We start from the raw sequence: 27,533 nt of genomic DNA, 5'->3' as shown, positions 1-27,533 counted from the left end.
TTAGTTAAAGTCCCTCCATTACACGTGCTCTTATTTTACACATGTTAGGGACCTTGCCTTCAAAACCAACCATACATGAGCCACCAAGGTCGTGGTCGTTCTGGCCAAGCCCCACCCTTTGTTTTTATTATTAAATTATTAAATATTAAATATTAAATATTAATCTTCATTTAATTTGTCCATTTTCTACCCATCTTTTCAGCCTTTATAGCCGACATATTATAAACCCTTTCAAGAACACAACTAAAACATTATATTCTTGAAACAAATCTGTGTTTATGTATCTATGGAGCCTGTAAAAGATCTTCATCTACCATCAAATTATGATGAAATATTCATGCAACGCAGTTTAATCTTTGCTGATAATCTACAGGTTTTTTTTATAACTTTTTTTAGTTTGTTACATTAATATATTCAATCTTTATAACTTATAAGTTTATATACAAACATATTGTGATCTTTTCTTATAGGATTTGAAAAATGTAAGAAGTCAATTATACAAAGCTGCCGAGTTTTTCGAAGACACATATCATAAAACTGATCATGATCCCTTGTAAGTATATATAGTGTTTTTGCTAATTTAACTTAATTAATAATTATCAACTAATTTGTTACTTTTGGTTTAGCTTGTTAGAAAGCTTAAAAGATTACGTGTCGAAAGCTCTCATAAGCACCATTGACCATTTGGGCTCCGTGACATCTAAAGTCAATAGTTTCTTAGATGAAAACATTGATGAAGCTTTCGAAACCAATCTTCGAGTGTTATGCATCAAACAGGTGGTTTACAATTTACAAATCTTTGTTTGTTTTGTTGACACAAGGTTGTCCTTTGTTGCACATGTGTGATTTTGTTTGAGGTTGTTGTAGAGGTTACAAACGTGTCAAACGTTTAGCCACCACGAAGGTCTTTCGCAACAATCGTTAGTGATACATACGCCCAAGTATCATAAGCAGTATCTGCTACCAGGTTGTAAGAATGTCTCACTTTTGTAATTTTGTTACTAACATAATGGCAGACGCTTATTGTTGTAAAACTACAGACGGGCAGTTTTCTGAAGGTGTAGAAGTGGTGAAAACGAAGGCCGAATCATTAAGTTTGAGGTAACCTTTGTTACTAAGTAAAATACAGGGTAACTTTATACAATAGTAGCCAAGTTTTCTAATTGTGTCGTGAAAGTCACTAAAAGTCCGTTTGTTTCTCTAAGGTCCAATCCTATGTAACTTTTTATACACGTCAAAATTTTATTTTTATTTTTTTTATTTACTTAACTTGAACAATTTTGAAACTTCGTTATTATTTAGTGAACTTTTTTCTTTACTATTACTTCCTAGTTCGGGTTAATTGGAAGGCGATTATAATTATGAATAACGAAGATTGATATATGTTTCAATTTGCGTCACTTGATAATATAAAGTTAAAGCATTTATGCAAAAAAAATTACTTAAGAGTGACTTTAGTGGAACACTTGATAAACTTGGTTAAAACAATTAAGCATCGTTATCATTTTAATCGTGTGCATTGTATAAGGTTCCGGTGCAGGAGAGGAAGAGATGTAAAAGAATCCGGGCCCGATTTGGTTGACTTTACATTTGCAAAGGTTACACCAAACAAAGGATTAGGTGGGATGAACAGAGTGTTTTGTTTTAATTTACCTACCTATTATGACCTTCAAATACTATGCAACTATGTACTGATTAAAGTTTACCTGATAACCAGAAAAGCGATCGCAGTCACTTTCACCGAGCCGGTTCAGAATCAAGCGTTCAGGATCCGTTTCTAATCCGTCCGTTAGTCCATTCTCTCGGGCCTGGCACTTTGGATCAGTTAGTCCATTCTCTCAGGTCAGGCATTCTGAGTCGGTTATTTATCGATCAGTCAGCCCTATTACACAACATTATCAGCCAGAGGCGAGGCGGTCTTATTCAATGTATACAGAAAAAGAAAGAAGAAAAGATATCCAAGTTTACTCCAAGAAAACCAGAAACCTTTTCAAAGCATTCCTTAGTATACAGAAGAACAAGAATGACAAATAGTGTCATATATACAACTTTTAAGTTTCTTTTATAGTTGGTATATGATTTTAGAACCAATTAAAATATATGTACATAAAGCAGTGAAACTTTTCTTATTCTGTTCATAAAATCATTAAAAATATATTGAAAAAAAGCTTCTATACTAAAATATAAACTGAGATGTTTTATTGTTTGCTTACAAAAGGCAAATGAAGTAATTTTAACAATAGCAACTTCAACAATATGAATTCAAGAAACATCACAAATCCAATACAAAAATTTATTTAAGTTTCCAGAGTATCATTATCTCTGTTTTAAGGCTCGGAATTTGAACATTAAGAAGATGAAACTGTTTTTGTTTTTCATTCTTGTACAACCACGCTGATTTCGCCCTTCTCTAGAAGATCATAAAACGCCCTAGTTTTCCTCTGCTCGTTCCAGTGATGCATTTTCCATAGACCACCTGCAGCTAACCCAAGCACTGACCCGATGATCAATTCTTTAACCACACTAGGGCCTTTCAAAACCGGATGAGCAACTCTACCAGCCACCATTTTTAATTCTGTATACAAAAGTCAATAAAATTTTAAAACCGGTTAGTCATAACTAAAAGTAAAATAAATTGCTTTAATATGACAACAAAAAGTTAGACATACTAAAGTTGGTACGAGTCGATTGGGTCAAAGCTGGTCAAAGTATATTCAAAATGTATAGGACTGTCAAAAAATGATTTACCACATTAATTATTTAAACAGTTGCATACAAAGAATGAAAATAAGGTTCATGGGTCAACCCCGACTAAAAACCTTATGCATTTAGAAATAATGAAACCGAGAATGAGCAAAGACGGACCCGAAATTTGAATGTTTAATAAACAAATTTCTCTTTTTATGAAGTAGCCACTTTTAAAAGATGCATAATAGATTTTTAACGATCTAAATATATATAGCTCTGTACAATCCTAAAGGTTCCTATGAATGCAGGTAGTATTAATAAAGAACATAGATCGAGTTAGCACAAGTCAATAAGTCAATTGCAAAATACATATGCAAAATACACTGCAAATTTTCTATATGTGAAATTGTGAATATGAAGCAGTTAATATTTAAAGCAATCTTTTAAGAATTCTAATACTAGTTGTAAAAGTATCGCCATATGTTTATTACACACAGTGACCCACACACACACATTTATATCGCATTTCACAGAGTTTTTACTCGCAGACTTGAGAAAGTAAAATGTGTCCAGTCTAACCTGTTACCAAACCCGGGGACTGGGTCACTCAGTCTGCACCGCTAAACAGAAACATATGTATTTCAAAAGATGCATAATGGGCTTTTAATGATCTAAATATATATTGCTCCGTAACAATCCCAAGGGTCGTCTCTATAGACGCCATAGTTGCAATACTCAGCCTAGTCGGGGAGTACTCAAGAATTACTAGCCAAGTACTCAACCTAGGCAGAGAGTACTCAGAGATTACTCGTCAAGCATCGGCCGCCTAGACCGACTTTCGCAACACCTTATCAGAAGCAATTAGTAGCATTATGTCAGAATGCTATACAACACATAAATCAAGTTGTCATAAGTCAATCATCAAATAGAAACACATGCACAATACACTGCAATTTTTCTAATTGATATTCGATAATGTGAACATTTGAAGCAATCTTTTAACAATTCTATAAAACGCCTTGGCAGCCTCGGTGGAAAAAAGCATAAGAGGCTTAGCCTCATTAGGGTTTACTGAAACCTAAGCCACCTCCCTGCTGCCGTCGGATATTGGTTTATTGCTCTATAGACGAATTACCAATTTTTGAATTGATCTATCACCCTAACCACCTCCCTGCTGCCGTCGCTACTCCCTAACCACCGCAAGCACCACCGCAACCCTCTTGAGCCGCCGGTGCTGTCATTTGCTACTGCCACCGACTGCTGTTTGTTTTTCCGACGCGCCGCCGCCATTTTCGACGAGCTGCAGCCACCGGAATTCATCTGTTTGCTGCTACCACTGGTGTGTGCTGCCACTCCTGTACGCCGATCTCACAGCTTGCCGGATCTGCTGTCGCGCCGCCTCCTGCCGCTGCGTCACCACCCACGGCCGCCGTAAAAGTCGCCGGAATTGTTGGTTCACCTTGTTGTGTTGTCTAGCTCGATTCGTTATATCTCGGTGTTATCCCGGTTTTGATAAACGAGGGTTTCTTGTAACCTGGCTGCCGTTGAGCTGTATCTACCTTCATCATCTTCACGGTATACTCGTTCCTTTCTCACTATTATTATTATTATTAGTATTATTATTATTATCATTAGAACATACGTGATCCGGATCTTTGGAGTTTATTTTCATTTTAAGATCTCTTGACTATTATTGTTATTGCTACACACTATTATTATTATTATTATTATTATTATTATTATTATTATTAGTTTTTGTTACTATTATTATTATTATTATTGATTTGGTGTTCTATTGCTTGTGTTTGTGTGTTTAGTTGCAACCATAGAGCGTAGGAACCATGACTATTACTTGAGACCATGTACTGAAACGAGGGGTGTAGGAAAGAGTAAAGATAGGGAGCGTATATTGCGTTTGGCTTCTTGGAATGTAGGAACATTAAATGGTAAGTTGCTAGAATTGGTAGATGTGCTTAAAAGACGTAGGGTTCAGATAGCATGCCTCCAGGAGACTAAGTGGAAAGGACATAGAGGGGCTGAGTGTAATGGGTATAAGTTGTGTAATGGGTATAAGTTGTGGTACTCGGGGTCTGATGGAGCTAGGAATGGAGTGGGGTTTCTAGTGGCTAAGGAAATACACACTAGTGTGGTGGAGGTGATAAGACATAATGACAGGATAATGGTGTTGAAATTAGTACTAGGAGAGGAAGTAGTGGCAGTAGTCTCCGCCTACGCGCCCCATGTAGGCCTAGGGGATCAGGAAAAGAGAGAATTTTGGGATTGCCTACACGCAGTGGTAGGGGGCATACCTAGGGGGAGAGGATTTGCATAGAAGGTGATTTTAATGGACACATTGGTAAGGCTAACGATGGTTTTCAAGCGGTACATAGGGGTTTCGGTTTTGGTGATAGGAATGAGACCGGAACAGATCTTCTAGAGTTTGCGGTGGCACATGACCTAGGTATTATAAATTCCTATTTTAGGAAACAAGATTCTCATTTAATCACTTTTAGCAGTGGCGGACGCGACACGCAAATTGACTACCTTTTGATGAGGCAAGGAGACCGACGTTGGTGGAAGGACTGCAAAGTCATACCTGGGGAGGCAGTTGTGACTCAACATCGACTACTAGTGACAGATATAGCTTTCAGAAATAAGCTGACTGTTCGAGAGAAGAAAGGTACACCGAGAATTCGATGGGGAAATTGAAGGACGAAAATCTCCTATTGTTTAAGGATAAACTCATGCTGCATACGCGGGCTCGACTAAATGGGGACTCAACTCATATATGGGAAGCTATGGAGACAAAGATCATCCAAGTAGCAAAGGAGACTCTCGGGGTCACAACAGGAAAGACAAGTGGGCATAAGGAGTCTTGGTGGTGGAATGACGCAGTGCAAGACAAGATAAGGGACAAACAAGGATGTTTTAGGGAGCTAATGAGGTGCACGAATGAGGAGGAGCGAGTGGAATTGAGGGACAACTACAAAACGGCCAAGATAGAGGCGAAGAAGGCAGTGGTGGAAGCAAAGAAGGCGGCCTTTAAACGGATGTATGAAGGTCTAGAAACAAAAGAGGGGGAACATGCTATGTTTAAGATTGCCAAAGCCAGGGAGCGTAGAAGGCAAGATCTAGGACCGGTGAAGTTCATAAAGGATACAGATGGGCATGTACTGGTCAAGGAGCAGGACATCAAGCTAAGATGGCAAACCTACTTCCACAATCTTTTTAACAATGGGAGAGCTTTCCAAGAAGAACATGACAACACAAACTTTCAACGACAACAATCGAATAACTGCTACTGCCGACGGATCACACGAGAAGAGGTGAAGGATGCACTTAGGAGGATGGGAAGGTCTAAGGCGGTTGGCCCAGACAACATACCCATCGAGGTGTGGAAGTGTCTGGGGGAGGAAGGAGTCATGTGGTTAACTACTCTGTTCAATAGTATTCTCAAATCAGGTAAGATGCCAGACCAGTGGAGGAGCAGCGTTGTAGTTCCTATCTATAAGAACAAAGGAGACGCCCAATGTTGTGGTAACTACCGAGGAATCAAACTACTAAGTCATACTATGAAGCTATGGGAAAGAGTGATTGAGGGTAGACTTAGACGAGAAACTCAGGTTACGGTCAACCAATTTGGCTTCATGCCGGGGCGTTCCACCACAGAGGCAATACATCTTCTAAGAAGATTAATGGAAAAGTATAGGGAGAAGAAGCGTGATCTACACATGGTGTTTATTGACCTAGAAAAGGCCAACGACAGTGTGCCACGACAGGTGCTCTGGGAGTGCTTGGAGGGTAGAAGAGTGCCCAGGAAATACATAGAGATAATTATGGATATGTATACCAGGAGTGAAACAAGTGTCCGTGCGCCAGTGGGGGATACTGATTTCTTTCCTGTAGAGGTAGGTCTTCACCAGGGGTCAGCGTTGAGCCCGTTTCTTTTTGCAGTAGTCTTGGATGAGTTGTCAAAGTCGATTCAGGGGACTCTCCCGTGGTGCATGATGTTCGCAGACGATATTGTGTTACTTGCTGAGAAAAAACAAGATCTAAACATGAGGCTTGAGGAGTGGCGAACAACCTTAGAGACAAAAGGTTTAAAGATTAGCCGATCTAAGACGGAGTACCTCCACTGTGATTTTGGTGGGATAAACGACAATGAAGACGCACAGATCACAATTGAAGGGCAGGTGGTCCCGCAGGTAACGAAGTTCAAGTATTTAGGATCATTTGTACAGAGCGATGGGGAATTAGACAGTGATGTCACCCACCGAGTTCAGGTAGGATGGTGTAGATGGAAAGCAGCCACAGGTATATTGTGCGACAAGAGTTTCCCGACTAAACTAAAGGGAAAATTCTATAGGGTGGCAGTTAGACCTGCAATGCTATATGGAACAGAGTGTTGGGCCATCAAGAAGGCACAAGTGCGGAAGATGGAGGTAGCAGAAATGAGAATGCTACGTTGGATGTGTGGGCACACAAGGCTAGACCGAATAAGAAACGTTGTGTTTCGCGAGAGATTAGGGGTGGCGAACATAGCAGACAAGATAAGAGAGTGGAGATTGAGATAGTTTGGACATGTAAAGAGAAGACAGACGACGAATCCTGTTAGATCCGTAGAAAACATTACTATAGAGGGGAGGAGGGGTAGAGGACGACCGAAATTGACTTGGGATGAGAGGATTAGGCATGATTTGATAGACCTAAACCTCTCCGAGGACATGGTTGAGGATAGGAATTCGTGGAGAAGTAGAATTAAAGTTAAGGATTTCTAGAGAGAATTGAATACCTTAGGGCTTAGACTTAACTTATTTAGGTCGCATACCATAATGGTATTTCCCTTACATATATTATTATTATTATTATAATTATTATTAGCTTTTATATAGCTGTTAAACTGTGATCTTATTATTAATATTATTATAATTAGTAGTAGTTTGTATATAACTGTTAAACTTTGATTTCCTTTATTTTGCTTCATACACATGTACTTAGAGCCGAGGGTCTCTCTGGAAGCCACCTCTTCATTCCTTTGGATGGAGGTACGGTGTGCCTACATCCCACCCTCCCCAGACCCTACTTATAGTTTTGCTATCGGTGGGATTTTACTGGGCATGATTGATTGATTGATTGATTGATTGAAACCTAAGCCTCAACCTTTGCGATGCAGTGAGGCTTCGAGGCGAGGCGTTGAGGCTTAAGCCTCACTAGAAGTTGTCAAATACTTAAATATGCCAAATTTTTTTATTTTCTAGACTTTTTTTACCCATTTAGTGCTTAGTGGACTTAATTAGTGGACCAGCCCAACATTTACTGTTAGCGGACTTAAAAAATATCATCGTTTAACGGTATAATGGTTAGGGTCTAATTGGCGTGTCTCCTTTCACAGCAAGCAACAGCACCACATACACAACAAAAAAAAACTACTTTATGATGTTTGTTTTTTGTTGAACAATTTTATGATGTTTGTTTTGTATTAAATTAGTGGTTGAACTATTTTATGATGTTTGTTTTATTACTAAACAAGGTTTTATAATATTCATAATGTTCATTTTATGTTTAAGTGAGATTATTACATATTATATGAATTTTTTTAATATTTTTTAATAATGTTTCGAGGCGTACGCCTCGGTCTGCCTTGAGGCTTACGCCTCGAGAGTCTGACAGAAAACGCCTCAAGACTCGTTTCCACCTTTTAAACCTTGCTCGTAAAAATATCCGCAAATACATAAAACATTTGGTTAATTGTTTCAGATAAACTAATAAAATTAGGGTTTCATCGACTTAAGCTTAAGTTATCCTATAGATTCATACATATCCAATATTTTCCCTCACCAATTGATGTTTACAGTTTCCATAACTTAGATTCAAATGCATAATGACCTTATAAATAATCATCAATAAACATTGACCAATAAATAAAATGAATATGATATTTCAAATAGCAATCTCAGTCAGCTGTCTACCGATGATTCAAATTCTAATTCATCATATTTACATAGCAAATCGGAGACGTGTAAACCTATGGAGGTGATAGATCTTATTGATTGAAGTGGAGTTTATGTATGTAGAGATAGAAATAATAAGTTATAGAAACGATGGATGAAGTGTTACCGGAAGACGACGGTGATAAGACTTTCCGGTAGCGTTGTTTTTTGACGTTCACTTGACTTGACCTATATTTTATGTTCCAGGTTTTCTCGGCTTATATCTAGCGAGGTGCACAAACCGGTTTTAACTCAACACCGGTGGTTTGGTTAACAAAAGTAAAAACTGGTTTATAATCGGTTTCGGTTTGTGTTGAAATTGGTTTCTTGATCAGGTTACTGTCGATTTCAATTCTGTTTTGACTGGTTTTTGCCGGTTTAGGTTGAGAAAATTACAAACCGGTTTCTAACCTACGATTTTAATCAGTTTCAAACCAGTTTCTACATAATCGATTTCAAACTGGTTAGGTTTCGGTCGATTTTGGGTCGGTTCAGTTAACCAGTTTATTTGTCCACCTTAGAAAATGTAGTACGCTCCTCACGGTTTTGAAATGTTTCAAATTCAAATCAAGGTCATAATTTAGCCTATATGGCGCGTTAATTTTAAAATCAATTATATGCTGAAAATTATGAAAGTCACAGACAAACATAATGTACAAGATATTATAACAATTCATAATATATTTTTTTTAAAACAGCGACTTTCTTTTATTTAGGCTATCGCACTTTCCAAATTTGGAGAGCCTCGATGCCTCACTCTTGCCAGACTATGTTGTCTTAACCGAGTCCACGCTGGCTTCAGAGTTTGGCTTGGGCATCCCCCGGGAAACCATACCGCCGACTGTCACTTGACAGTCGTTGTGCCACCACAAGAGCATAACTCTCTGGCGTAACACACGATGGGACGAAACCCGGGTGGGCTCAAGATTCAAAGTGACAACCTTTGTACAAGGCCTAGCTCAAATATATCATTGCCAATAACCATCCAAATATGACACAAGTGGGATTCGAACTTGAGTCTCCACTGGATAACCCAAGCCTCCTACCACTAGGCCACAAGTGAGATTCGAACAATTCATAATATATTAGTGGTTTCAAAATAAACGTTCCTCCAAATATCATAATTTATATGCATTTTTATCTTTTAATCATAATCGTAGGGCCTGCCTACTCTTATCAAAACCAACGATTTCATAGAATTCACGTCAATAATTGATGTTTAGATGTCAAGTTGATTGTGGACCTAGGATGCAACATAAAATGATAAAATCATAAGACCATTTAATCGATCTAGAATTTGCTAGTATGATTAAAATTCTATGCAATCATCGACTTCATTACTTTGTTGTCGTGGCTATCAAAATTCGCGTAAGCAAGCTTAGATTAAATTGACGAACACTTGATATCTCTTTCACTAAGAACACATAATTACAATTTAAGTTACCGAGATCAAGAATCGCAAAGGCTAAAGAGAAATAGTTGAAGAAGAATCAAACTATGTACGAGTCGAGATGAGAGGTTTTTACATCACTCCAAAAACGACTCAAGAGCATTCATTGCTCTTCATCATGAAACTTTGTCGTGGCTGCCTTACAGGGCCGTCTCCGAGAATTTAAATACCTCGGCCGAGCCAAAATAAAAAGGCCCGTAGGTCTTAACGAAAATTTTTTATTCGCTAATGTACATGGATAAAACTTTTATCGACCGATTTATTATAAACAGAAACCATTATGAACATGTAATTATTTCATAAACTATTGCAAATAACCTTATTTTTAACACAAAAAGCATATATATGTAATACGTATAAAAAAGTTTGTGCCCCTGAAACTTATGTGCATCGGTTCATGGTGCGATTCGCACACCCTCCGAGCCTCCCCTGCTGCCTTAAGCTTGTTAGTTAGACCATTACTTGATGAACATTGAAAATGTCGGGTTGATAAAGCTATTACAAGTTGTGATTAATTCCATAATCTCGAATAGCTTTTAACTCGTGAAAATTATTATTTTAAATCGATTGTGATTAATTTCGTTGATTTTTTTTTACTTTTAACTAGTTTTCCTACCCGGCGCGTTGGCAAAACCCATTGTTGAAACATGGGCGTTAGTAAAACCCGAGCGTAACGACAATGAGTCGACACGAATTTGGCCAGTACCGGCTACGTTCGTTACGATATAGACACCAGTGGTAAAATTTGAGCGTTAAAACCCAAAAATTCAATTCGTCAATCTAACCTATAAAAATATTAACATATAAGAAAATAAAATATTTAAGACGATGTTATTTGGTTGGTAAACTTGGACAGTGGTAAAACCCAGGTGTTTTCGGTCCCGAGCATTCGGTAACTTGACATGAATTTGGTCGGTTTTGATTACGTGTGTTACAATACCAGAACTTGAAAGCGAACAAAAATTGAGGTGGAGCGACGACCAATTGGGGAGGGGGCGGTAAACTTGCGCATTGGTAAAACCCGAGTATTGTCGGTCATGGGCTTTAAACAAGGTCACGAGTCTGCGCGAACTAAGTCAGTTTATTTCAAGTTTGTTATGGTACCGGAACCAAACAAAAAAATTTGACATTCGGTCAGTTTCCATTATGTTTATTATGATAACCGAACTAAAAAAATTCATGGCAGGTTTCCATTACATTTATTATGATAACTGAACTAAAAAAACAAAATTCGTCAACTAATACGGTGCCGCCAAGTGGCCCAATAGGCCAATAGGCCACTTGCGGCACCAAAGTTTTTTTTATATATAGTAGTAATAATAATTGCATATACATTTTAACTTCTACTATGAGCATTCTCAACCGGTTTCCCATCCCTTTCTTTATAACTATGGGTGAACAACTTAACCGCCATAACCGTTAAACCGAACTATAACCGACACAACCGAACCAATTTTAACCGATGACCGACATAACCGGTGGGTCGATTTAATGAATTTTTAAAAAACGCCAAATACGGGTCGGTTTTGATTAAATGTAATTCCAAAACCGCTATAACCGAATCGACCCATTTATCTAACCAACAATATGTTTAATATATTTGGGATTAACTTCCACCAAACATGTTGTTGGATTATAACATTTTGAGGTTTTTGGTTTAACGTTTGTTATCAAATAAAGGTGAATTTCATTGTTGAATTATATAATGTTATTATTTTTTCAATATTTGATATTAATATCATGGATTATATAACTTGTTATATTATGTCATGTCGTTTTTTGTAACAATTAGTACCATACTTTTAGGCTCAATTACATTGTTTTTTGTTATGGCTAACCGACCCATAACCGACTCGGTCTAACCTACAAAACCGATTAACCGAAACCGCCATAACGGGTCGGTTATGGTTATGGTTTTTCATTAACCGACATATCGTTTATGGTTATGGGTTTGGCTCAAAACCGCCACAAACCGGCCCATGCACACCCCTATTTATAACTACACTAAAAAACACTACATTTATCTCTCCTGTTCAATTAAATAACATTTTTATACCTTTATCATCACAGTTTTCTCTCTCCTCTACTGTCACAGCCCCCGACCCCTATACCCGGGAGGGAAGCCGTGAACATTGATTGGTGGTATCGGTGTTTATTAAATTATTTTGCAGCGGAAAATTTCATCAAAATCGTAGTTAGGAAAAATGGTCAGAGTTATAAAAACACCATGATTATTATTATGATAAACCGGGAATTAAATCTTTTTTTATACAAACATAAGTTTTATAGGGTTAAACCCTAATTTACAAAACACGTTTCTTTATTCTTGTGACAAGCCGCTTATTTAAGCTGGAAGCCCGCAGACATCATTCCTTTGTCTCTAACAAGTCACCTGAAACATATTTAAAATATTTGATCAGCAAGAAATACTGGTGAGTACATTCATTTGTTAATGACACATTTTACAGTTACAGCATTAAGATGTTTTTACATCTGCCTGCTTACAAATTACCGAAAAGTACTTGTCACTCGACCGTATCTATGATTGTGGTCATATTACTTATTGGCTAACACTTGTCCAATAAGTAACGTGTAATAGCCCAGTAGGCAAGCCTTGTATACAAAACTCCACAATAACAGTAGTAACCATCCTGTAAGTCTACAGAGACTTAATCACTGTAATGTATTTAAAATACTTTAAAAATATATTTGAAAACATTTAGAACATTTGCCATGAGTTTTATAGGTTTTGAAATTATCATGACAATGTCGGAAAAATAGTGGTCTCATGCAAATGTGAGTTGTATAAAAACTCGAATGTCTCACCTTGTAAGTTTACAATTAGATAACACCTCCTGGTATTAAGCACCTAGGATAAACACAATTTAGTATATCTAGATTAGTATAAAACCAATAATCATAACGATAGTCACGAGAGTAGAAACTTTACACGATGGCACAATGTCATACTTTAACAGGCAGAGCTTTCGGATTCGTGTATATCTCTTTCGATCGGATATCGTTACGATACTCGGGTATTATACCGTAATCTTAATATATAAAGTATATGTGTGTGAATTCAGAGAGAAAGAAGAGAATTTTGGGCAAAAAATGAACGTCTGTCTTTCTATTTATAGTAAGTTTCGGACCACATCGCGGTATGCGATGGCCATAAATAGAAAGTCGTCGCGTACCGCGAAGTATCTTATAGCTTCGCTGAGTCAGACCTAGGCCTGCTACGTGTCTCGTCTGCGTAACCTCCACGTCGCGGTACGCGATGGGTAACCTAAACCTGTCGCGTATCGCGATGGAAGAATGCTAGGGTGCGAAGTGCGCCGTCAAAGCGCCACATTGAGCCCATCGCCCGAGCCCGTGCGCGTGCGGGTGCTTCGCACCCTCCGCTAGGACTACTGGGTGTGATGTGTCTTATAAGAACATTAACATAGAAATTTTCTTTCTTATAAAGAGATCACTAGTTTGTTAATCTAGCGATGTGGGACAAGAGTTTACAAACCTATTTATACTATGGTGGTTCCTTCTCTATTTCTTTCCTCTACCAATGTGGGATGGAATTTCAATCTTCCATTTCCTTACTTCTTCCTTTTATTTAATTTTTAGTTTGTTATATCTACTCATAAGCAATTTAACAAATATTAAAAAATAGATAGAGGAAACAATGTTTCCCCAAATGTACAAAAAATCACTACATTTCTCTCTCCGTCCTATAATTTACACTCACAATCACTTACAACATCACCCTATAATTTGCAAACTCCCCTCAAATAAATGGGTTGAGGAACTCTCTTATATTTATTTTATAAATATACATATACAAAAATATTGTTTTAACAACAAAGCAAGAGACTAGAAGCTTTTAGATATTTTATTCCATAGTAACCTTTTTAATATTTCGATGTATTGATCTATAAGTTATTCATTTAGTTTTAATTAATTAAACGACACCGTATACGTTTTTGCGTCATCGTCTTTATTCTTTGCCAAAATCTGAATCGGAGCTTAAGCAGAAGAAGAACCCTTATTCATAGTTCAATCTAATCCCCACAGATCTATAAAAAATGGTATTAATTATCGTTTAATTGTTTAATCTTATTATTATTATTAAACATTGGATTTGATTTTTACAGTCGGCGCTGTTCAATTTCCATTCGTTTCTGACGGTGGTTTTGCTGGTGATCTGCACATGCACCTTCTTGAAGATGCAGTTTCCCACCATACTTGAACAGAAAACAGGGTGGGTTATTATTATTATTATTATTATTATTATTGCTTATTTACTCTTTAGGTTTAAACAATCCCTAATTTTTGTAATATATTTTGATGTCACATTTAATAATCAGTAGTTTGTTACCGTTTGCAGTCTTAATGTATGTAAAATACAACAAAAAAATATTTAATAAATTTTTATTAATATGTAAACAAACATAAATGAACGAACGAACGAAATATTTGTTCATGTTCGTTCTTTTGATTAAATTAACACAAACTGTTTGTTCATGTTCGTTCATTTATTAAATGAATGAACATAAACGAACTTCCCACTGAACGGTTTCATTGAACGTTCGATTCGTTTATGGGCTTACATTTTCTTTCATTTGTAACTGTGAATATTATTTTTCATTAATATGTAAACGAACATAAATGAATGAATGAAACATGCGTTCATGCTCGTTCTTTTAATTAAATAAACATAAAATATTTGTTCATGTTCGTTCGTTTATTTAATGAATGAACATAAACGAACTTCCCACTGAACGGTTTCATTGAACGTTCGATTCGTTTACGGGCTTACATTTTTTTTTCATTTGTATCTGTGAAATTATCATGTCTTTTCTTTGTAAAGTAGTTTTTTGATTATTATGTTTTATGCAGGTTTCGGGGATTCTTCTGGAAGGCTGCTAGAATAGGTAAGTTTCTGATGAAGAATGTTTTTTGTTTTGGTTTTGATAATGCAGTTTGTATCTTACTTGTGACCGGTATATGGAACAGGTGAGCGGTTGAGTCCTTGGGTGGCTGTTGGATGTTTTACAATGGGCGTCTCGATCATATTTTTCTGAATGATGTCTCTCAAGTTTTGGTAGCAACACTGGTTTGTTTTCTGGATTATATGATAGGTTTGGTATAACTTTGTTGTTGAGATTTTCTTTATTCTACATTTCTACTTCCCTTTTGTGTGTTAGTGTGTAATTATGTATTTTTGAAGACATGGGAAACTTGAATTTTATTAGTTATATAATATTAACATATTTGGTTACATTCGGTTTGGTTCTGTTCTTGGTCTGGTGGTTCAATCGGATGTTGTAGAGGATCTCATTCCAAACTTTTTGTGTGGAGTTTGGTTCGGTTTACAGCGGATCACATTTCATTATAGCGAAATTACCAGGGTGCATTTGTTATCAACTGAGTATTGAAATGTGCTAAAAGAATTTGAATTTATCACCACTGCCGCCATTAATGCTGCCTTGCCGCTGCCACCAATGTAGGCCTAACAGCCCACACCCATGCCCCGAAGGCGGCAGCATGGGTGGTGACAGAGACAGTCACAAAATCTTCTTAATTCTTGTATATCAAATGCTACATTAGTCTTTGATAAGAGAGCTCAGAGCTCGTGTTGTTTACTAAGGCCGTAAGAGCATTCACATTGTAATTCTTATATTTAATCATATAATATAAAGAATATTTTAAGGTTTTTATCAATTTTGACATTTAATCTGATTCCTTAATATATCATACAGATATATGGATTGAATAGTAATTATATGTAACATTCATCCTATATATTTTTGCAAGACAACACATATGCAAGCAAAAACAAAAGTAATAACATATGGAAGCACATAATATAACTATGCTTACTGGATGAAATAAGAGGATTGTGTAGACTCCCATCTGATCTTTTTAGCATAAGCCTTATCAATCTTCAAAACCACCACAAAAGTTAACATTCACAGAATAGAAAATTAAACATAAAAATAAAAAGTCTAGATTGTTAACATCTAGGGCAGTAAACGAACCGAACGTTCAACAAACAGTTCGTGAACCATTAGTTCGTTTAGTTAAATCAACGAACATGAATATAGGTTGTTTTGTTTTTTTATAATATTATATTTGTAAATTTACCATATTTACTCTTAACTAGTCTATGATGAATAGGTTCTTAATTCTTTGATCGAGGCTTTGACACCGACTAACTTCATATGGAATTGACACCATGTTTACCTTAACCAGTCTATAGTAAACAAGTTCTTAACTCTTTGATTGAGGCCTCGACACGACAACCTTTAACCACCTTTAATACTTACTATATACGGTCACGGTGATTAGTCCTTTTCTTATTCTTAACCTAATATTAAAATTGGAATTCTAGTTGAGTAAACTTATTTCATATACTATCATTTTCATATTTCTTATATATCTCCTTAAAACATTAGTCAAAAGAACAAAATAATTTAAATGAAAGACAAAAAGCCACATAGAAAATGGTACATACAGTCATACACTACATTAGAGATGAGATCGGTACCATACCAGTGTCAGTCCCGAAAATCACAAATTTTTGTTATCGGTATCGAAATCTTGGGTTCGGTACCGGTACTGGGATGGTACCTATATTGAAAGTAAAAAAAATTGGAAAATACTGGTACCGATATCAATACTCAAAGCTTTGGTAATGATTCGATACCGGTATCGAATTTGCACATCCTACTACTACTAAGGCTATCCTCTATGGTGAGAGGCTTCGAAGCCCCTCCACCTTGACACATCAGCGCCACGTAACCACCGGGGGGCATCAAAGCCCCAACCAATAATGCTCCGCTATGGTTTAATGCCCCAAAGGCGCCCCTATATATAGATATATACATATGTATGTATGTGTGTGTGAGAGGGAGGGCCACCTCCACACCTAACCGCTCCGGCTGTTGGATTGATTGGCAAGACGGCGCCCCGCCACCAAGGGCGCCCCTTGGTGGTGTTGAGCGCCCAATGGCGCCCGCCATCTCACCTAACGGAGCCCCATATCGTATGGTCTAAGTAAACGTCTAACTATACTATTAAAGCAATATGCTTTAAGTCCATTTCCCCTCTTCCTATTGGTTGTTGATTAAACCTTCCATGTATATCAATGAGTTGTCTAATTTCCATCTTAATAAAATAAATCAATAATATATTTAAATAAGATACAATCAATTCTCATTAATTATTCTCTTTCATATTTAATTTAATTTTAATCTTGAATCTTTTATAATTATCTTTCAAGTTAATAATTATAATTCTAAATTATGACTCCGGCTAATTATATTCATTTTGGGGAATTTCTAGGCAACTAATGATATTTACGAAATTATCTCTACTAACTTATATCATATTAAAAATAGTTCAGTTATTTAATCACATGTTAAATACTCATTCATTTTGGCAAGATAATTACTATTTAACATTTCTCTTAAAATAGTGTATTACCAGAAAAAGAACAGTCATTTCACATTAACAATTCAATTTTATTGTATTTTAGATAATAGATAATTAATTGATATTTTATCAATAAGATTCAATATACATATATTACGGATTTAAGTTTAGTATAATTGCTTCTAATATTATATTTCTGAAAATTTATGAAAATTCACCAATTGACTCACACAAATATAAAATTTTACTTATATCAACAATTATACTATGTATAATTATTAAGCAAACCTTTAGGAATAAAATTTTAAGAATCATCCACAAATGTCAATTTCGTCATATATACCGTTCTGAAAATTTAAACTCAAAATCTTTTAAGAACCTAACAAAAGGAAATATTTAATTAAGGAATTTCTATATTCTAATGAATTATTAATTATTATTTGATTAACTATTTGAATAAGCATCCATAAAACATTACATTTTAGTAATTCAAATTTTGAAAAGCAATTAATCCTCATCCCCAACTTTTCATCCATACTTTAAGGTAATTAAAATTCCCTAATTTTTGGTTTTTAATTAATTCCGTATATACATTCCTTATTTATTTAAGTCTCCCAAAATTCAAATACTTTACTATTTATGTATAAATACTTCACTTTCACACAAGAATTCTTACACTATCACACCACCACCAAGTAAAAACGATTATCTTGGTTTCTAAGGTTTATATTTTTTCTTGTGTTTATATCGTCCATTTTGTTATTTAGTTTTTTGGGTTAAAAGTGTTATTGTTCTCATATGATTTTCTAGGAAAGAGGAAAAACGAAGATTATTTCTAAGTCATGTAAGTTGAATTGCATCAAGGCAATGGACAATAAGGTTAGTTATGATAATTTAAATGGAAGATTTCAACTCTATTTAGGTTATAATAATATGGAATTTTGGTGTTTTACTGTCAGATGATATTATTACAATTAGTTTTAGATTTATGTAAAATACATTATTAAAATTATTATGAATATTTAACATGATATCATTTTGTTATGTAGCCAATCTTTCAAAATTACCAATGACTCGAGAAGGAGCATCAATGATTTTGTCTTTGGATTTGGTAAGCACTCTAAATTAGATCATATTCCACATTTATATGTTTCTAATAAATATATGCTTTGATATTTTGGTTGTTTATTCAAACTGGTGTTCAAGCTATTTCGGATGCTCTTTTTATTGTGCCAATGACACCGACTGAAAACTCCAAACTTAACACTTAAGTTGCTATAACTTCTTTGACGGTAAGTTTTTGTACCTTTGACTTATTTTGAATCAATTGGTTAAAAGACTTATATTTCATACTCTATTTGATACTCTTATCATATTATTCCGGTAAGGTTTTATATCAATTACAATTATTTTGTTTTACGTTTTTGTTTGTATTTATATTAATAATTTTTTTTATAATATCTTTAGGTTATATATCAAAATCGAATATTCAATGGAGATTTTCACTATTTCGTTTTTCCGGTAACGTGATTCAAATTTTCTGGTTGTAAATTATAACAATAATTTTACATTTTTTCACATGATTCAAATCTTCTATAATTTGTAATTTATTTATTATATGATATTAATATTAATATTTAATTTTATCATTTCAGGTTATTGTCCCCAACTTGATATAGCTAATTTCATGGATTGAAGATTGTTTGATAAGATGTATTTTATTTTGTTTAATATTGATGTATATTTCTGTTAGTATTCATGTATTTATTTATTTTTCACAATTTATGTAATTCAATTTATTATTATATAATCTGGAAATAAAATTTAATTGATTATTCTTTATATGCTTTGTTATTGCTAATTATTATCAAAACAAAATGAATATAATGTTTATTAATTATCATCATTAAATATTAATGGCAAATTAGAAATTGATTCACTATTTTCAAAAATATTTTCATTTCAAATTCAAATTTTAACTTAATAATTAATGTTACTTTGATGACTAGATAATAACTTTTCAGTTTTAGTGTTTACTTTTTTCCAAATTTTAAATTATATTCAAAAGGCTCTTTCCGAATATAATTAAATCATTTAATGGTTTTCTAACTTTCTTAGTTTACATTATGATAGTCATTTATCAAAATTAATTACTTACTAAAATAAAATTGGTGAGATTAACTTTTCTAATTTCATTAAATATCTCAAAATTAAAAATCATTTGAATGACCGGATTAAAATCACATTTAATTACCAAAATTACATATCATTCAATTTACCATAATTATGTAAAATCACCGGTTTAGGAATTAATTGTAATTAAAACCTTTAATTATTATGTATATAAACAGGAAAATGTGTTGACTTTTTTTATTTTCAAAAGATTAAGAGATCGAGTTTCATAACATTTGGTACTAAGCTTAATAACATCTTTTCATATTGATTTGTTTATTACGTTTACTTAAATTTATATCATCGACTGTTGTAGGAATTATCAGAAGCAATTTCGAATTCGAATTCGAATTCAAAACAGTTTTTAAAATATACATGACTTTCAAATTCGAATTCAAAACAGTTTTAAATTTAAATGATTTAATATTAATGTTTTCTATAACACCCAGGTTTTTTAACTATGAATAATAAAAGTCACATTTAATCATACATTATGAATTATGTTTAATGTCTAATATTATTTCTTTAAGGTTTAATACGATCTGATATTAGTATTCGCGTAATGTGAGATATAATTTATCAGGTCGCAACCAACTATTTTGAAGAACATGGGCTTTTCAAATGCATCAATGTGACATGTAATTCACATGTTATATTGGCATTGCCAAAGTAAGCAATTTTAAAGTATATAGAAAATTTGAATGATTATATTGTAGTATTGTTTAAAAATGTTTGTCAAAACAGGCTCGGGTCACATATCGAAACATGTTCGGGAAAATGTGAGTTCCGAGTAAAATGATTTTAGTTCAAACGCGCATTTAAGTTAACAAATATTCTTTAATTATAATTTTTTAATTACCGCGTTTTAAATAAGGTAACCAATAAATTATTATTAATTAATCAATGTATTTACGTTTTTATAAAGATTCTTATAATACGTGTTTTAATTAGGTTAATCAAAAATTAATTATTAATTAATGTATTATTGTTTCTATTGAAATTTCTATAATTTTCATGTTTTTATTAAGGTAAACAAAAATTAATTATTAGTTAATGTATTTTCTTTTTTTATACAATCCTATAAATCTATATTTTAAACTTTTAATTAAGGTTACAAAACATGTTTAAAGTTATTGAACAAGAAGTTTGTTCTATAAGTTTATGAGGTTAATAAATGATATTATAATAACCCGAACTTTGATATTGGATAATATATATATATATATATATATATGATAATAATAATAATAATAATAATAATAATAATAAAAATAATATCAACATTTATGTTGTGATTTTTTGTTCCGAAGCATATCTAATATTTTTTTTAGGCTATTAGAATTTGAAATTTAAATTGCTAGAGATGTATAGTAGCAAATAATAATTAAATACGATAGAATAGCATATCTAGTTATGAAATAAAAAAAAATTAAATTACAACGTGGAAGCCAAATTAATCCATGATTTTCCGGTTCAATGAAAGATTTTTTTTTATCAAATAAGCCTTCAAATTTTTCCAACCTTATCTGTCGCAAACTATTGGGATAACAATATGTTATTAGGCTTATATAACCCTTAAGCCAACTAGAATAAACACAAGAAATTAACCTATCTGCTATCATATTGTTGTTTCACCACGATTCGAAACCACCACCGCCTCGTCACCGTACCACAACCACCGACGTAAGCAACAAAGGAGAAATAAGGTCACGCTCTCCACGTTTGGTAATCCGCCACGGCACCACCTTGTGACTTTGCCGCCCTCCGCGCCGTTTGTTATCGTGATCGTAGTTAACCACCATTGTTGCACTTCTCCGCCTTGTCCATCATTCTGAACTAGCCGCCATCCCGCATTCGTGCGCCGTCTCTCGTCTCACACTCTGATTGTTTGGTTCGACTATTAAGGTACTGAATAGAAACCTCCATTTGATTTAAACTTAAAGATAGAAATTTTGGCATCCTTTTGATCAGTTCCGGCGACCGCGGTTTCGTTTATTTTTGGTTAATTAATATGTGTGTGCTGGATGTGTGCGGCGTGTGTGCATGCGGTTGTCGTATTTGTGTATTGTGTGTGTGTGTGTTTTTATAAGTGTACGTAGGGCTGTTCACGAACCGAGCCGAACCGAGCGAGCGTCTGCTCGAACTCGGCTCGAATTGAAACCGAGCGGCTCGGTTCGGTTCGGATTTAAGAAACCGAGCAGAAAATTGATGCTCGAACTCGGCTCGAATTGAAACCGAACGGCTCGGTTCTGCTCGTTTTCTGCTCGATTTTCAACCTGTAATTTAAATAAAATTATTTCAAGCTTAAACACCACCGTTTTCAAATTTCAAAGACACACAACAAGTTTAACAAATACAAATATAAAATTGTTTCGTTCAAAAAACATACAAACATCTAAAACTCCAAGCATCATGGTGGCTCGCTCATTCGGAACCAACACCTTCTTTTCAATTGCTTGTACACTCTTTCGGAACCAACACCTCAATTTCCAAATTTTCCTCATCTTTTGCAGATTGCTACAAATTAAAAGTAAGTAAAAAAACTGAACACAAAGTATAAGAATATAAATTGACAAATAATGTAATAAAAGCTTACTTCTAATGTTTTTATGTTTGCTTTTGAACCGGGTTTTAACCAATCACTTCCACAAACGAGTAGTTCCACCATATCCTTTGAAAGAGAGCTCCTATAGTCATTCAAAATGCGACCCCCGGCGCTGAAGGCTGATTCAGAAGCAACGGTTGTGATTGGAATGCCAAAAATATCCTTAGCCATCTGGCTTAAAACAGGAAACTTGCTACTGTGTTGCATCCACCATTTCAACACATCATACTCTAAGTCAACACATTTATCATTTGGCTCTTCCAGATACACCTCAAGTTCAGATTTTTGTCCGGTTTCAACGGGTCTGCATTTGAGGAATGCATGGAAATCATCTACATCTGGAGTCGGTTGGTCAGAAGATGTTGACATTTTTGAGAGACCAGTGGCAGCCTTGGATGCCATAAATGCGTTATTATACTTTTCGAAAAGAGAACTTAACTTGTCATTCACATCTTTAACCCGAGTCTTACATTCTTCTTCTGAATACAACCTTTGAAAAGTCCAATCAACCGATAACATCTTATAACGAGGATCTAAAATGGAAGCAATGGACATAAGCACCCCGATTTCTCCCCAATACTTCTCGAATTTTTCATACATCGGTATACTCATTCCCGCCAAGAATGGATCGTTTGATATATAAGCATTGCTTATCTCCTTTTTCACTTTAAAAATTTCTGTAAGAAACACGTTTGCAGTTGGATATGTTGAACCTGAAAAGTAAAAACAAATTAGTAGCTCTTATAGATAAGTTTAAAGTTAGAAAATTATGTACCTGAAAACATTTTAGTAGCTTTTAGAAAAACTACTAACAGCTTGTTAACTTTTTCTACCCAACTCCATTCATCACTTGTGGGGCACCATATAAAGTTGGAATCCCTCAACACATAACCTTCAAAGGCTTGTTTGTAATAAATAGCCGAATCAAGCATCCGATGAGTTGAGTTCCACCTAGTTTTTACATCTATGCAAAGAGAACGACGAGTGTTGATGCCAAGAGATATCGCCATTTCACCAAACTTTAATAAACGACCAGGAGACTTTTTCAAGTATTTCACACCTTCTCTAATTTTTGAAATACATGGTTCTATAGTACCCAGACCATCTTGTACCACTAAATTTAAAATATGAGCACAACATCTCACATGAAAAAATAATCCACCAAAATGCAGTTTTCCTTTGACCTGAAAATTGCGCATTAAAATAGCAGCTGCCCTATCATTGTTTGAGGCATTGTCTAAAGTAATTGTACCTATCTTATCTTGAATACCCCACTTTATAAGACACTCTAAGATAGCATCGGATATAACCTCACCACTGTGGGGCGGTGCAAGTTCAGTGAAACCAATAATACACTTATTCAATTTCCAATCACAACCAACAAAGTGAGCCGTTAAACACATATAACCAACCGTTTGGTTTGATGTCCAACAATCACTTGTAAGTGATATCATATTCACCTTTTTCAACATCTTTTTTACCTTTTCTTTTTCTCCTTCCACCACTTTTTTACAATCCCTTGTGATTGTCGACCTACTAACTTTTTCATATAAGTGATTGTTGTACTTTAATAATTGATTAAACCAATGATACTCTACAAAAGAAAAAGGCAACTCATGACATATGATCATTTTTGCAATTATTTCACGATTCTTCGTGTGGTCATAAGCCCCATTTAATTCAATCCCGGGAAAAACTTTTTTACCATCACTACTAGAAGACTCAAAACTATGAATGAAACCTTTTGTTTTACCTTGTGATTTTTTATATAATGCACATTCTCGAAGGTGTCTCACCAAGCTTGACGTGGTGCTCGAACTGGCTTTCACGAAGGTATGATGACAATAAATGCATTTATTTTTTTTCACCATTTTTCCTTTGAACAAACCCTCAACCTCAACAAAATGTGGATGGACGTTTGAAGAATTTTTTCTCTTTCGCTTTTCTCCAACGGACACTTCGTTTTCATTGTCATTATCTTTCGATTCGTCATCAAGCTCAAAGCTCCCTTCACTTAAATCAACGGAAGGAATCTCCACTTCATTTGATTCTTTATTAGAACAAGAAGACATTCTACAAAAAAATAAAGATATTCCAAATAAAGACATTCTACAAAAAAATAAAGATATTCCTTCGCGGGAAGGAATCTCCCCCCGACCCGCCCCGTCCCCGAACCCGAAAACCCGAAACCGATCCGACCCGACCCTAAAACAAAGAATCAATTAATTGTATCCATTTCCACCGTTCCTGACATATTCGCTCCAGATTTCACAGTGACTAATTAAAATGAAATTAACACTGTTTCACTCTCTTTAATCTCAGCACAGTTTCAAAATCCTAAAATTCCTTCTATCACAGTTCATCAACATCAAACCACAAATCAATTCAGTTCAATCACACAAACAGTTACCAAAGGGCGGACCTAACAACCTTACACTAATTCAAACCAATTCATACACTAATTACTTAAATAAATCAGGCGTATATACTTCCTAATTTCAACAAACCTAACGAGAACTCGATATTCTAAACAACTTACCGGACATTCAAAATCAAACATACATCTACACAAATCAAAACAATATAGATACAAGATTATACATATATCAGGCATAGATATTTCCTAATTTCACTAATCACTAAAAATCAGCAAAAAAAAAATCAAACACATAGCTACACAAATCACAACGATATAAAATTATACATATACGTATACGTATACCTGCCAGAGTACAACAGGATTCGTTTCCTGCTCAGCTCCTTCCGATTCAAGCTTCAACGGAGTAACGCTCTTCTTATTACCGTCCGGAAACGTAACCGTCGTGGTGCAGACGGCGATTGAGTGGATGGTGATGGTGGCGGAAGAGTAACAGCAGCCGGAGTCTGGAGTAACAGCAGCAGGGGCGGCGGACTGGATCGGGGTGGACTAGATGTCTGGATGTCTAGGTTTTTAATATATATGTTTATATATATTATTTAAAAATGTTTATATATATTTATTAATAAAATCTTTATTAATAATAACGTTTTTTTAAAAATAACAAGAAAGTTATACTATATAAATATGTATTTATATATATATATATATATATATATATATATATAAATTAAAAATATTCGAGCCGAACCGAACCGAGCAGGCCTTTGCTCGTGCTTGGTTCGTTTACAGATCGAACCGAGCCGAGCGGCTCGTTTACAATCGAGCGAAAAACCGAGCGAGCATTTTCCGAGCAAAATCCGAGCGAGCGGCGAGCGAGCGACGAGCGCGAGCGGATTGAACAGCCCTAAGTGTACGTGTGTGTTAGCATGTGTGTAGTACATGCATGAGTTTATTGTGGGTGTGTGCATGGTGTGTGTTATAATTTTGTTCAAAAGTGTGGGGTTGTGTGGATGGAGTTGTATCCACCTGTGTGCTTGCTTGTGTGTTTTGGGTTCTACTCACGTGAAATCAAATTAAATAATCATTAAATAGTTTATTTTATCAACTAGTGTGAATCTGATTTCATAAATTTAATAAGTTGTTTCACACCCTTTTCACTAAAATCGTACATATTTGTGACGGTCTTGTAAAACGGTGTCTAAATAGACTTGATTATTTTGTTAATGTTGATATAGTAGGGTCTTTTGATGAACTTTAAATTATAAATGTTTTTACACTTCGATCAACATACTTCATAACTGGTATTTAATGTATGTTAGATGGATTAAATTGTGAAAACTTCCATCTTTGAGTATATGACTTAGTAAAGATTTTAAACGTCTCCGTCGCCGGACCAGAAGGTACAAACGAATATAACAACTAAATTAAGTTTTGTAAATTTAATTCAAACTATAAATAAAATGTAGGTGTTAGTACAACTTAATGTGGCTCGACTTTGCGTGCTTACTTATTGACTGCTAAGGTACGGATTCTGTTTTTCTTCACTCATAGTATTGGTTCTAGTCCATTTTATATTCGATGTCCGTCACTTCGTAGTGCGGATTTTTGTTATCTAGTTCGGTTTATTCGTATGATATGGTTATATTAATTTTATAGCATGCAATAGGTTATATATATTTTGAATTTATTATTGCATGTTCCTGTTTAAATATCTTTTAGTTATACGACTTTAGTTCAGTACTCTGTTACCCGAGCATTTCTGACTTGTCGTTGGGGCGTCAACGACATGGCACTTATCGTGACAGTGCGTAATCAAAGTTCACGGCGTCTCTGAAAGTACTCATGTAGTACCTTGGCCACTTATAGGCGTATAGATCGATCTTAGCTCCGACTCCTGACTCCTGACTCCTGACATGGCACTTATCGTGACAGTGCGTAATCAAAGTTCACGGCGTCTCTGAAAGTACTCATGTAGTACCTTGGCCACTTAGAGGCGTATAGATCGATCTTAGCTCTGACTCCTGACTCCTGACTCCTGACTTCTGTTTGAGATGGAACAATGTGTGCACGCCACCCACACCGTCTCCTTGGTGCATGGACTAGCTAGCTGTGTACCCCTCTGTTTAGGCTCTGGGTGCTTCCGTATTACACGACCTTTTTATTTTAACATCATCGTCGTGTATTTTAGTAATTATATTTTGTTTCGCTATATTTCTGGTCCGTTTTGATATGTGTATATGCATTTGATTAGATTTGAGTATATTCAGATTACGTCCCGATCGTGTATCGGGTTATGTTTCGCATCTAATTATAGTTCGGTCTAAAACGTGGTTTTATATCCGCAATAGTTTCAGTTTTATTTCAGTATGTGTTTTGTCTTATGTGTGCTTTTACCTATACTATTGTTCTTTCCGTTACTGGGCAATTTTTGGCTCAGCCGTATTTTCTTGTTTGTGTCTGTCTTATTTGTTAACAGGTAATTCGGGAAATCGGGGAGATCAGTGATGAGAGTAAAATGAAGCTCAAGAATAAGGACTTGATTAAATTTTCTTTTATTTAAGAATTTAATAAATTTGACTTAGAATTTCTTCAGTGTTTTTAACTCTTTTGGTTGCCATGGGATTCTTTTCATTTCATTTAAATGGTTTTTGTTTGGTCTATGATATCTGTAATAGTGACACGTCAGCCTGCTCCGGGTTGGGGTGTTACAGATATATAGCTATAAGTGAAGCAAATAACATTTTGTCTTTTAAAATTTGGGATATTGGTTTTTAATACTCCCAGATTTCCCTCATTGGTAGATAATACTCTCAACTTTCG

The 27,533-nt window shown here is 34.9% G+C and overlaps 3 protein-coding genes and 1 pseudogene across 5 annotated transcripts; 2 read left to right on the top strand and 2 right to left on the bottom strand.

Moving 5' to 3' along the window:
* Positions 1-46: 46 nt before the first annotated feature.
* On the top strand, positions 47-2,085 carry LOC143534618 (protein ABIL2-like). 2 transcript variants are annotated; one of them, XM_077029066.1, is made up of 7 exons: positions 47-373; positions 471-553; positions 627-777; positions 868-967; positions 1,041-1,101; positions 1,541-1,620; positions 1,718-2,085. In XM_077029066.1, the coding sequence occupies exons 1-7, from the start codon at positions 287-289 to the stop codon at positions 2,032-2,034; spliced, it is 879 nt and encodes a 292-aa protein (XP_076885181.1). In that variant the 5' UTR covers positions 47-286; the 3' UTR covers positions 2,035-2,085. The 2 variants fall into 2 exon arrangements, with proteins under 2 accessions (XP_076885181.1, XP_076885180.1); XM_077029065.1 differs by having other exon boundaries at positions 1,529-1,620.
* Positions 2,086-2,247: 162 nt separating this feature from the next.
* Positions 2,248-8,933, bottom strand: LOC143534619 (cytochrome c oxidase subunit 5C-1 pseudogene; annotated as a pseudogene). Its single transcript, XR_013135577.1, has 2 exons — positions 8,806-8,933; positions 2,248-2,575 (listed from the first exon to the last, which is right to left on the bottom strand). The product of XR_013135577.1 is annotated as a cytochrome c oxidase subunit 5C-1 pseudogene (transcript).
* A 5,168-nt stretch (positions 8,934-14,101) lies between these two features.
* LOC143534591 (uncharacterized) lies at positions 14,102-15,400 on the top strand. The gene is made up of 4 exons (XM_077029046.1): positions 14,102-14,207; positions 14,274-14,380; positions 15,019-15,053; positions 15,136-15,400. The coding sequence occupies exons 1-4, from the start codon at positions 14,205-14,207 to the stop codon at positions 15,201-15,203; spliced, it is 213 nt and encodes a 70-aa protein (XP_076885161.1). The 5' UTR covers positions 14,102-14,204; the 3' UTR covers positions 15,204-15,400.
* Positions 15,401-22,176: 6,776 nt separating this feature from the next.
* Positions 22,177-24,405, bottom strand: LOC143534632 (zinc finger BED domain-containing protein RICESLEEPER 2-like). The gene is made up of 3 exons (XM_077029075.1): positions 23,109-24,405; positions 22,325-23,046; positions 22,177-22,245 (listed from the first exon to the last, which is right to left on the bottom strand). The coding sequence occupies exons 1-3, from the start codon at positions 24,403-24,405 to the stop codon at positions 22,177-22,179; spliced, it is 2,088 nt and encodes a 695-aa protein (XP_076885190.1).
* Between the last annotated feature and the right edge of the window lie 3,128 nt (positions 24,406-27,533).

This window comes from Bidens hawaiensis, unplaced genomic scaffold, assembly GCF_021521415.1.
Source record: "Bidens hawaiensis isolate Kalapana, Puna unplaced genomic scaffold, B.hawaiensis_p1.1 tig00010251_1, whole genome shotgun sequence".
NCBI classification, from domain to species: Eukaryota; Viridiplantae; Streptophyta; class Magnoliopsida; order Asterales; family Asteraceae; genus Bidens; species Bidens hawaiensis.
This window is presented reverse-complemented; position numbering and strand designations above follow the sequence as displayed.

What these genes read in the sequence shown, in the direction of transcription:
- LOC143534618 (XM_077029065.1), top strand. Translation starts at nt 287, where the DNA reads ATGGAGCCTGTAAAAGATCTTCATCTACCATCAAATTATGATGAAATA. An exon ending in GCCGAATCATTAAGTTTGAG is followed by an intron (nt 1,102 to 1,528) that starts GTAACCTTTGTT and finishes GCATTGTATAAG; the next exon opens with GTTCCGGTGCAGGAGAGGAA. An exon ending in TACACCAAACAAAGGATTAG is followed by an intron (nt 1,621 to 1,717) that starts GTGGGATGAACA and finishes CCTGATAACCAG; the next exon opens with AAAAGCGATCGCAGTCACTT.
- LOC143534591 (XM_077029046.1), top strand. An exon ending in ATACTTGAACAGAAAACAGG is followed by an intron (nt 14,381 to 15,018) that starts GTGGGTTATTAT and finishes TGTTTTATGCAG; the next exon opens with GTTTCGGGGATTCTTCTGGA. An exon ending in CTGGAAGGCTGCTAGAATAG is followed by an intron (nt 15,054 to 15,135) that starts GTAAGTTTCTGA and finishes TATATGGAACAG; the next exon opens with GTGAGCGGTTGAGTCCTTGG.
- LOC143534632 (XM_077029075.1), bottom strand. Translation starts at nt 24,405, where the DNA reads ATGTCTTCTTGTTCTAATAAAGAATCAAATGAAGTGGAGATTCCTTCC. An exon ending in AGCTACTAAAATGTTTTCAG is followed by an intron (nt 23,047 to 23,108) that starts GTACATAATTTT and finishes TTTACTTTTCAG; the next exon opens with GTTCAACATATCCAACTGCA. An exon ending in CAAACATAAAAACATTAGAA is followed by an intron (nt 22,246 to 22,324) that starts GTAAGCTTTTAT and finishes TTTAATTTGTAG; the next exon opens with CAATCTGCAAAAGATGAGGA.